The 12,055-nt window shown below is 34.4% G+C and overlaps 1 protein-coding gene across 1 annotated transcript; it reads left to right on the top strand.

Moving 5' to 3' along the window:
• The first annotated feature begins 11,237 nt into the window (after positions 1–11,237).
• On the top strand, positions 11,238–11,804 carry LOC145584377 (uncharacterized). The gene has a single exon (XM_081641234.1). The coding sequence runs from the start codon at positions 11,238–11,240 to the stop codon at positions 11,802–11,804; it is 567 nt and encodes a 188-aa protein (XP_081497360.1).
• The last annotated feature ends 251 nt before the right edge of the window (positions 11,805–12,055 follow it).

Below are 12,055 nucleotides of genomic sequence, written 5' to 3'. Positions count from 1 at the left end.
AATTATTTTTGCTGAACTGAAATTATTTTTACTGAACTTAAATTAATTTTACTGAACTAAAATTATTTTTGCTGAACTGAAATTATTTTTACTAATTTTCTATTATAATTCTTCTTTAAGAAAACTGAATTTTACTGAACTGAACTTATTTTTACTAATCTGAAATTATTTTTACTGAATTGAAATTAATTTTACTAAACTGAACTTATTTTTACTAAACTGAAATTATTTTTACTTAATATTATTTTTTTAAGGTGAAGAGAACAGCACCTTAGTGTATGAGAATTTAATTTCCTTAATAGTAGTAATGTAGCTAGTACATTGCTAGATATAGTTTCTTGTTTTATCTTAGGGATGAAAGTAGCTTTAACTTGACCAAGATTGGTGGGCAGGAGCCGGGACCATTTAATCACGTAACAACAAATCATAATAGGTTTATAATCCCATCAAATAACTTTGTGATAAGAAGTATGAGTGTTAAGTCTGCTAATTAATAAAACTATTTGACATTCATATCGTTAATTTTCTTAATAACTTCAATTGTAAGTTACAGTGTTAGGGCGAGGGCTATAGAAGCCATTCTCTAGTAAGATGTCACTAAATATACAAATGTCTCAACGTACCAAAAGAAAACCCACAAATTTCCTCTTTAAATTCAAAAAGGTCATTAGTTATCCTCTAATTCTCGGCACTATATATTTGAATTATTGAATATTTGATTATTGAGAATTGGGGTCATTTTCATGAGCAAATTAAAACAATGCATATTAAAAACCTTGCTAATGGTAATTAATAGGTAAGTACTAAGTAGGTAGTATTATGTGGTAGTAGTTATATAAAGGTGAATTTTTACTAGGAACAAAGAAATATAGATTATAGAAAGATTTTGCTCAATTATCTACCAACCAAATATTATAACTTATAAGATTAAGGTTAGTAATTATGTATGGTGCGGTGGACCGACATGTACATGCATGCATGAGCCAAGCGCGAGCAGCAAGACCCAACAGAATATTGTGCCTGGTTGGCGTGGTGGGTTAGACTCGGGCTTCTTTTCCTAGCGACCCGTTGCAATATATATGACAGGGACGACACAAGCTTCGTTACAACTAGCTTAGCACCGCCTAGCTAGGACTGGCCGACAACATGATTCTAGGAGGGGCGGACCTTTGTTACGGCGGATCAGGGCCCGTCCCCCTAAATTTTTCTGAGTTGTTGCATGGTTATAACTTATAAGTAATACAATGTCTAATAATTATATTTAAAAAGTTACTTGTATGACATAGTGGTTAAGTATTGTTATTTTTAAGCAAAAGGTTAAATGATTAAACCTTGGTCCTTCCAATTTTTTGGCCTACGATCCGCCACTTGATAAGTACCATTGACTTATTAACTTATTGGTGAGACAAACACAGTATGAAAGATATTTTAATTTGTCTCACCAGAACGGACACAAAGAGCCAAAAAAACATGTCACGTGGTACCAACCTTATAGGTTTACATGATATATTATTGTTTTAAATTTTAAGTCAGAAAAATGAATCATCCTTGAATCATGATCTTAATTAATTAACAATCATTCAAACACGAATATTTAAACTTATTAAATCTAATACAAAGTATAAATTAATTAAGTGTAACTAAAACTTATTAGTCGGTATCTGAATCCAATTTTTATATTTTAGCTATAAACTGAACTCGATCGATCGTCCTAGTGACCCAAACATGAAGACACATAGCAATCCCCTTTGTTCCCTTTAGAAATGATTACGTATAGGTTGACATGGAACCTTAGGGATGAAGGTAATAATAAGCAAGAATAAGGAAGAAAGAATGTTAAGTTGCATAAAAACATGATCTCTCATTTCTGACAAAACATGGACATACAAAAAGATTAAGATGCCCACATAGATAGTCACTTCATAACACTACTACACGTTCTGTGCATGGAAAAGTGGTTAACAGGATATTCTCATTGATTTCCTTCTTTGTTTTTTTTTCTTCAAAGATAATTATTCGATCGTAGTTACTAGCTAGCATAAAAGTGTCAAGTGACCCCTAATTATCAACAACCCCTTATTTGCCTACCCCATGTGATATGCCTTTTGTTTTTGAAAATATAAATTAAAAGTTTTAAAACATAGAAAAAAAAAAAAAAAAAAAAAAAAAAAAAAAAAAAAAAAAAAAAAAAGTCGAGATGTTTCGAGTGTTTCAATATATAGGTTAAACTTCCACCCCACCACAACAATTTATCCAACCAAGTTCATTTTAGGTGAAATCAAGCTCAATCAATTCCATGGTTTTTTCTTTACTTTTATGTGAAAATGTTGTTCATCTTTATATAATTTTATATATATTATTTTATTTAAATGTATAAAAAAGGAAGAAGTTAATTATAGAGGCACAGGTCCACCTTATGTTTTAATAATATGTGTGTGACATTTGTCATTTGCCTCCTTCCCTTCCATTTTCATTATTACATTTAGAGTATAAGGATGCCCAAATGACTAGATCGAAAAGAACAAGTTATAAAGAAGTAGACACAGGGAGTATATGTATTATGTAACCTAGCTTCAATTCAAAGGCGGGTGTACGAGATGTTAAAAAGAAAAAGAAAAAAAAAAAAAAAAAAAAAAAAAGGAGATTTTCTCTAATAACTTGATATGTATATGAATGGGTCAGAGGATATGTTGCAATAAAGAGATAAATGAGGAAGTATAGTCGTATAGGGGATATCTAAATGAAGAAGTCATTTTATGAATGAACATAAACATGTCAATAAATTCATGAACTGTGGTTTTAAACGATATTCACATCTCAATCACTTTATCACATTGATGATTACGTGAATAATTGGAAATTATCAATACTAACATATTAATTGAAATTGTATGATCTCCTTCATTAGAAAGATTATTTTCATCATATCCCAATATTGTTGATTTGCCAAGTATTATTCTCATAAAATTTGGCTTCTTTCTTTATGTGGGGATAGTGGAAGAGTGAATTGTTATTTTATTTGGTTTTCAATTGCAATTTTGTTTAACATTGATACATCAAATCACATTGAATTAAAGGACGTGATTTTAAATAATATCCTGTTGTACATATTAGATGATGAATAAGGGAACGTGTGTTATTTTTTCATCACAAACTACACTAATAAATAGATTTGCAATAAGAAAAATGCTGATAAGAAAGTGACATTTAGGGTGTTGTATAGCATGAGATTTTGGAAGCATTCTAGCGCTTGAACTAAGCACATAAACCCAAACAATAATAATGCACATATCTTTTGTAAATTAAAAACTAGAGATTAAGAGTGAAAGTAATTAAGATGATGATGAATAAATACGTACGAGTACTTAATATGTTGTATTTAGCACTTAATTAGAAGTTCATTATAGTCGTGAATTTGTGATTCACTAACACAAATACAAATCGCCAAGGGCATGCTAAAATTGAATTCAATTGTAACTTTTTAAACGTACACTTATTGTAATTAGAAATCATGAACCAATATAATTATAATTTTGGCATTTTTGTATGGTTGATCACAATGCATCAAGAATTTGTTGATATTTATATCGTTTCACTCATTAACATAATAACATCAACAACACTGTTAATTAAGGCATTAACCCATTAAATAATCAATCATCAAAAAATTGCCAAAAAGTACCATACACATTCAATTAATTGTCTTGTAAAGTTGTTTTCCATTACAAAATTTTTTATCTGATTTCTGCTAGAGAGTAGTTCTATATCAAAAGGGACCACAATAGCAAGTGATTTCAATTCCAAGAATCAAATTGTTTACAAGAGTCAGAGGTAATCAGGCATTACCACTCTTTCCTCTTCTGCCTATCATCAATTATTAATGTGCGTTCTTTTAATTGGTTTTGGGTGGTCATTGGTCGGTCAATAATTTATTTTTGGTTTATACAAATTAAAGACAAGATTTATACAAAATTTAATCTTATGTCTTTGGTGCCAAAACTGCCAATACAATTACTACCTCCGTTACATATTATTTGCAACGATTTGACATAAAGTAGAAAGGAAAAATGTCTAATCGTTACAAATAATATGTAACAGAGGTAGTATATAATCTCTATTATTATTTAACCAACTAAAAGTTGCATCCAAAAAACCAACTAAAAGTTATTTGAAATATACGTACTATGAGTTGCCTTAACTATTATTATCTCATATAATTTATAATATAAAGGCATATTTTAGTAATTAGCATAATATGATGTCAACTACGAGTACGTGCAAAATATATATATATATATATATATATATATATTGAACTAAATGTGCATAAATGAGAAGTTTCTTAAAAAGAGAAGAATGAGAAGGGTTAAATATGCATATGTTTTGAACTAAATATGCATAAATTTTATACTAAATGTGCATAATTTATTTTTGACTTGCTACTTTTTTTCAAGTTTTTGGGAAAACTAAAATTTATGCAAATTATGCACAAAAAATATGCACATTTTTTGCACATTTCATTCAAAAAATATGTACGTTTAGTGGAAAAATTATGCACATTAAATCCTTCTCATTTTAAGAAATTGCTTCTCATTTGACCCTAGATATATATAGGGTTGAGATCCAATGAGAAGGATCTTATAATGAGAAAAATGAGAAGGATGAAATGTGCATTTACTTTGAACTAAGTGTGCATATATTTTTTACAAAATGTGCATATTTGATTTTGGACCTGATACTTTTTTTTGCAATTTCTAGAAAAACAAGAACTTAGGTACACTATGCACAAAAAATATGCACATTCAGTAAAAATTTTATGCATATATATATATATATATATATATATATATATATATATATATATATATATATATATATATATATATATATATAATTAATGTTATACATAGTGTTTAGCGCTACATAATAGTATAACATATAATGAGCTAAAAATTATGAAGGAAAAAAATATATTAATTACACTATTTGTGCGCGATTTTGTCATGAAATAATTGATTCCAAATTAGGAAAAATCTTAAATGTTTATTCAGAGCCTAAAGGGCTACATATAGTCTTACCCATAATTAAATAAGTTCAATTGGGCTCTACTAGGAAAGAGGATTAGGATTTAGGATTAGGATTAGGATTTAGAGATTTCAAATTGTTCAATTGGGCTCTACTAGGAAAGCAAGCGTGGAGATTAATGATGAAGCCGGGTAGCCTTGTTGAACAGGTGCTAAAGGGAAAGTATTATCCATCTACTTCTTTTATGGAAGCGGAGTTGGGTAATTGTCCAAGTTACACTTGGAGGGGGATATGGGAAGCTCGATGGGTGGTAAGGAGAGGGCTTCGGTGGAGAGTTGGTAATGGGGAAAAAATTCGTGTGTGGGAGGATCCTTGGATTCCTAACACGCAGACCCTTCGGGTTTTGTCACCTAGAGGCACAAATAATCTAAATCTTGTGGTGAATGACCTTATTGATCCTGTCAAGAAATGCTAGGATGCTACGGCAATATCTTCTCATTTTCTCCCCTTAGAGCATGGACGAATTATGAGTATTCCTATTAGTGATCGTTTGCCCGAGGACTCTCTTTGCTGGGATTTGGAAAAGGATGGAATGTATTCTGTTCGGTCTGCATACAGGGCTCTATTCAATGATGAGTGGAAGAAAGAAGAAGAGACGACTTCAAATCCCAAGTGGATTTGGAAGAAAATTTGGCACCTTGATGTCCTTCCGAGAGTGAAGATATTTATGTGGAGAGCGTGCCAAAACGCTCTACCCACAAGGAAAGACATTAGTTCTCGTATATCTGACTATGATGCTACCTGCTATGTGTGCCACCAGGAGGTTGAGGATGTCCTTCACGCCTTGAAAGACTGCACTCTTGCGCGTGATGTATGGGAGAGGAGCAATTTCAGTTTTGTTACGTCTCGAAATTTTAGAACAGTGGTGGACTGGTGGGAGTATTTACTCAAAGAAGTTGATGTGGTTGATTTTGAGAATATTATGTCTATTTGTTGGGCAATTTGGGGAGCTCGTAACTCCTTTGTAATTGAAAAGAAAGTAATCAGAGATAATTTTATCAGCAAAACTTGCTGTTTTTTTTTTTTTGATTCAGGTTTAAGCGTATACTACTTTTGTGAGTATACAATTACTCTCAGGTTTTTCTCACTTGGCTGCGCAGCCTTACAAGGATATTTCTATCACTGCTCCTTACAATCCCTAGATACATTCTAACCTAGGAATACAGATCATTCTAGAGAAAATACACCAAGCTAACAACTGTCACCAATGAAATAGAGCCACTGCAAATAAGACAAAACAGTCACATGTCTATCATGTGACATACAACCATTCTACAATTCTACATCCCCCCCTCAAGTTGGAGCTTGGGGTGAGAAACAAGACCCAACTTGAAAGAAAGAAAATTATGTTATTGCTGAGTGAGGGATTTTGTCAAGATGTCAGCCAATTGATGGGCTGACTGAACATGGACAGTTGTGAGGAATCCTTCTTCAATGTGATCTCTCACATAGTGACAATCAATGTTGAGGTGTTTAGTCCTCTCATGAAAGATAGGATTTTGAGCTATATGCTCAGCTGACTTGTTGTCACAATGTAGCGGAATAGGCTTCTCGACCTGCACCTTCAAATTCTGAAGAATATCATCAACCCATACCAATTCGCTAGTGGTATGTGACATACTCCTATATTCAGCCTCTGTGGATGACTTAGAAATGGTCTTTTGCTTCTTAGTTTTCTAGGATACTAGACGTTTCCCAATAAAAATGCAGTATCCTGTCAAGGATCTAGCGCTGAAAGCACAGCTTCCCCAATCAGCATCAGAGTATCCCTGAATTTTCAATTCAGATTCACTGGGATAAAACAATCCCCAGTCCATTGTTCCTTTCAAATATTTCATGACATGAATAGCAGCTTGAAGATGAGGTTTTCTAGGACATTGCATAAATTGAGACAGTTGTTGCACTGAGTATGAAATGTCGGGTCTTGTGATATTCAGATACAACAGTTTTCCAATGATTCTTCTGTAAATTTCAGGTTCTTGAAGAACTTCACCACTGTTAGTTGATAGTTTCATCCCCTTAGGGAAAGGGAATTTAGCAACTTTACAGTCTTGAATACCATTATTCTTCAAGATATCGAGAATATATTTTCTCTGGTTCAAGATAATTCCATTCTCATTCCTATCAATCTCAATCCCGACAAAGAATCTCAGTTCACCAAGATCCTTAATGGTGAATTCTTTGTCCAAATTCTTCTTCACCCTTTCTATTTCTTCCAAGTTATCACCTGTTATTAGCAAATCATCTACATAAGCTAGAATGATTGCTTGCTTTCCATTCTCTTCTTTCGTAAAAAGGGAATAATCTTTCTTGGATTGAATGTATCCAAGCTGTATCAAAAATCCCTTTAAAGCACAATTCCAAGCTCTTGAAGCCTGTTTCAGACCATAAATGCTTCTCACCAATCTGCAAACCTTTCCTTCATCAGCTTTCTTATATCCTTTTGGAGGCTTCATGTATATTTCTTCCTCAAGATACCCGTGCAAAAAGGCATTATTTACATCCAGGTGCTGCAACTTCCATCCTTTGATAGTAGCAAGAGCTATCAAAATCCTTACTGTACTCAATTTTGCTGTTGGGGAAAATGTATTTTTATAATCCTTTCCCTTTATCTGCTTGTCACCTCTAGCTACTATTCTTGCCTTTAATCTAACAACATTTCCTTCTCTATCATACTTCACCTTATACACCCATTTACAATCAATGGCTCTTTTACCCTCGGGAAGAGTCACCATTTCCCAGGTTCCATTTTTCTCCATTGCCTGGAACTCCTCTTGCATTGCTGCTTCCCATCCAGGATGCCCTTCAGCTTGTTCATATCTGTCTGGCTCAGTCACTTTGATTATTTTGCTCATACAAGCAATATAATCAGGAGAGTGATTTTTCATTCCTTTTACAGTATGGACTGTAAATGCTTCAGATTCATCTGATTGACCTCTCATACCAGGAATCTTATAGATGTAATCCTTGAGCTTCTTAGAGACGGTTCTTTCTCTTTCTGATCTTCTTGTCTCCTTAGGTTCTGCATTTTCTTCCTGAATAGGCATACTTTGTGTTGCAACTTCTTGTTCAACTACTGCACTTTCATTATTGTGAAATATTTGTTCAGAAGTTTCAGAATCCATATGCACAGATTCACTAGCATCAAACAACTCTAGAGTTTCTAAACTTTCTTCAATAAGAGAGTTATCGCCACCACCTTCATCATTTCTTTCTTGATCTTCTGAATTGATATCTGGAAGAAACACCTGTTTATACAAATTTTGCAAAACGGGTTCTTTTTTATTAAGAAAAGGAAATATTCTTTCCTCAAATTTTACATCCCTGCACATATAGACCTTTCTTTTTTCTAAGTCAAAGAGTTTATAACCCTTTTGACCATATGGATACCCTATTAACACAGATCTTATTCCTTTTTCACCAAATTTATCACTCTTTTTCACAGTAGGTAAACCATAACATAAACACCCTATGATTCTTAGGTGATCATATTCTGGTTTCCTTTTATTCAATCTCTCAAAAGGTGTCTTCCACCCTAAGACTGAACTTGGTAACAAATTAATCAAATAAGTTGCAGATAGTATACATTCACCCCAGAAATATCTAGGTAACCCTGCATGCAACCTAATTGCTCTTGCGGTTTCGAGGAGGAATCTGTGTTTTCTTTCCACTCTTCCGTTCTGCTGAGGCACTCCTGGTATACTTCTCTGATGTAAAATTCCTCTTTCTGCTAGAATTTTACCACATTCTGACTGAAAAATTTCAGTCCCATTATCACTTCTCAAGGTTTTCACCTTGCATTCATATTGGTTCTCAACAAAATTCAAGAAATTGTTGAGAATTCCTTTCACCTGTTCTTTATTGGACAACAACTGTGTCCATGTTGCTCTACTATAGTCATCGACTATAGTTAAGAAATAGCTTGCACCTGTAACATTTTTGACCTTATAAGGTCCCCACAAATCGATATGGATTAACTCAAAAATTCTGCTAGCAATAGTATTGCTTGGTTTTAAAGGCATTCTATGATGCTTTGCCACACAACAAGTATCACAAAAATATTCACTTAAATTCTTACAACCAAAAAAGCTTAAATGTTTCATTTTTGATAAAGACACATGTCCCAATCTAGCATGCAAAATGCTCAAATTTTCCTTCCTACTTACATTATTCACAGAACATTTTCCATTAGATCTACTCTTCTCTTCATTCTGTCCAAAATTCAACCTATAGATTCCTTCTTCACTTCTTCCTTCAGCAATCACTCTCTTACTGGTAGGGTCCTGTATCAAGCACCCATTTTTATCAAAATTCACCATACATATTCCATCTTCTATTAACTTGCTAACTGACATTAAATTATGCTTGAAATCAGGCAGTAACAGAACATTTTTCAGCACAATATTATCTGTCAACTTTACTGATCCTATCTCCTTCACATTCTTGATTTGCCCATCGAGAAGTCCTACTTTTATAGGAAATTTCAAAACTTCTTATTTCAGTGAGCAAACCTCTATTTCCGACCATGTGATCTGAAGCACCAGAATCAACTATCCAGCTACCAGGATCAAAAACTTGAAAGTAATGTCCTACATTAGTGGCTAAGAGATTACCTGCAAAGTTAGCCAAATGTTGCTTCTCACTCATTGCCTTCATGACTTCCTGCACCACGGTTGATATCAGGCTGGGATCTGGTTTTGTTCCACTGCATTCACCATGTTCAAAATTCTTGTCGAGAGGGGTTTCACTTGCAGACTCAGCATTCTGTTTGTTGACATTTGCAGCCACCTTTTTGCTCTTTCCTTTTGGTGGGTTCTTGAACCAATCTGGATACCCTAGGAGCTCGAAGCATTCTTCCTTCGTGTGACCTTTCATCAAGCAATGGTCACATTTCTTCTTCATTTTAGCTTCCTTGGATTCTCTTCTCTGCCAATTGTTTGTTGGTTGTCTTTTCACATTCATTGCACTGACTTCAGTATTTGTGCTCATGTTTCCAGTGATTTCTTTCTGTTTTTCTTGTTGTTGAACAAGATGAAAGGCTCTGTTCACAGGTGGTAATGGCTCCATTGCAAGAATGCTTCCTCTTATGTTCTCGAAGCCTTCATTCAATGCCATCAAGAACTGAATGAGTTTGTTCAGTGACTCTGCATCAGCCAACTTCTTCATCATGTTGCATATGCATTTGCTCATTGCTCCACATGTACACTCTGGTATTCCTTCAATAGAAGAAATATGATCCCATAAATTCTTGAGCTTGCAATAAAAATTGCCAACTGCTTGATTCTCTTGCTTCAAATCACTCAGCTCTTTCTTAAGTTGATAGAGCAGAGGTGCATTAGTCTGGCCATATCTTTCCTTGACTTCATCCCATAACTCCTTGGAAGTTTCCAAGTAAATGAGACTTTCAACCAAGTTTGTAGTCATTGAAGCTAAGATCCATCCTCTTACTGCATTATCGTTCCTGTACCACTTCCCATAATCTGCATGACCTGGGTTTGGCCTCTTCAACTTACCATCAATGTATCCCAGCTTGTTCCTCAAACCCAAAGCCATTCTTATGCTCCTGGTCCAATTTAGGTAGTTCTCACCATTAAAAATGATGATTCCCAATTGCTGATTAGAACTATTATGGTCAGAGTTGGCCATATAGTAGGGATCTGCGTAAGCATTTCCAGTCTCATTTGCACTAGATTCATTTGTTTCTGGCATCTTTGAACTTCAAAGATTGAAACTTTCGGATTGTTATGATGATTTTACTTGATTTTGGGCGTTTTCTACTCTGATACCATGAAAAGAAAGTAATCAGAGATAATTTTATCAGCAAAACTTGTTGTTTTCTTTTTTTTTATTCAGGTTTAAGCGTATACTACTTTTGTGAGTATACAATTACTCTCAGGTTTTTCTCACTTGGTTGCGCAGCCTTACAAGGATATTTCTATCACTGCTCCTTACAATCCCTAGATACATTCTAACCTAGGAATACAGATCATTCTAGAGAAAATACACCAAGCTAACAACTGTCACCAATGAAATAGAGCCACTGCAAATAAGACAAAACAGTCACATGTCTATCATGTGACATACAACCATTCTACAATTCTACAGTAATTGAAGGTGTTCAACCGATTCCTGCAAACATAGTAGCATATGCTATGAAAATCTGCGGGGAGGTGCGAGAGGTCAAGCATGATGGTGCTAAGAGTGATGTGCAGCCTGGGCAGCAGTATGCAACTACATGGGCTAAATCGGAGGAAGGTTGGATAAAGATCAATGTTGATGCGGGCGTGTTGGGGGAAGTAGGCATGGGGCTGGGGGCAGTAGCGAGGGACTGCAGGGGAGAGGTTGCTTGGTGTGCTGTTCAGCAGTGCAGGGAGCAATGGGATGTGAAAATAGCCGAGGCTAAAGCAATCTGGCATGGGCTTAACATTGCTAAGGAAAGGAACTGCAGAAGGGTTGTGGTTGAGAGTGATAGCCTACTTGTTGTTCAAGCTCTGCGTGGGATCTCTGAAGGAAGAAGTGAATTCCATTTAATCATTGATGATATTATGCTTTTATGTTCTAGTTTTGATAAAGTTGTGTGGTCTTTCGTTAAGCGTAGCGGTAATCAAGTAGCTCACTACTTAGCTCATTTTCAGCCATGGGATTTGGGTCAAAGAGTGTGGGAGTTTGATGTACCTAGTGATGTTTCTGATATTGCTCTAGCTGATGCATTAATATAAGTACTCCTTTCAGGGGGTTTTTTCAAAAATAAAATAAAATAAGTTCAACAACATTAAATAAAATTTTGTAAAATAAAGAATAATTAAGCTCGTTTGAGCAAAAGTTTGACAAAATTGAATAGAATGCTACTCCGTAATTCATGGCAGATCGATCTACAGTATAGTGCTTGATTTAGGCATCTCTTTACAGTGTTACATAGCCTTTCTCATATTGGTAAAGACTAAAGTGCTAATTTAAGGCATCTCTAACA

Source organism: Chenopodium album, chromosome 16, assembly GCF_948465745.1.
Source record: "Chenopodium album chromosome 16, dcCheAlbu1.1, whole genome shotgun sequence".
Classification (NCBI taxonomy): domain Eukaryota; kingdom Viridiplantae; phylum Streptophyta; class Magnoliopsida; order Caryophyllales; family Amaranthaceae; genus Chenopodium; species Chenopodium album.
The sequence above is the reverse complement of the archived record's forward strand: the minus strand, read 5'-3'. Positions and strand labels throughout refer to the sequence as shown.

Bases quoted from the DNA above. Each gene is read 5' to 3' on its own strand.
- LOC145584377 (XM_081641234.1), top strand. From the start codon at position 11,238: ATGAAAATCTGCGGGGAGGTGCGAGAGGTCAAGCATGATGGTGCTAAG.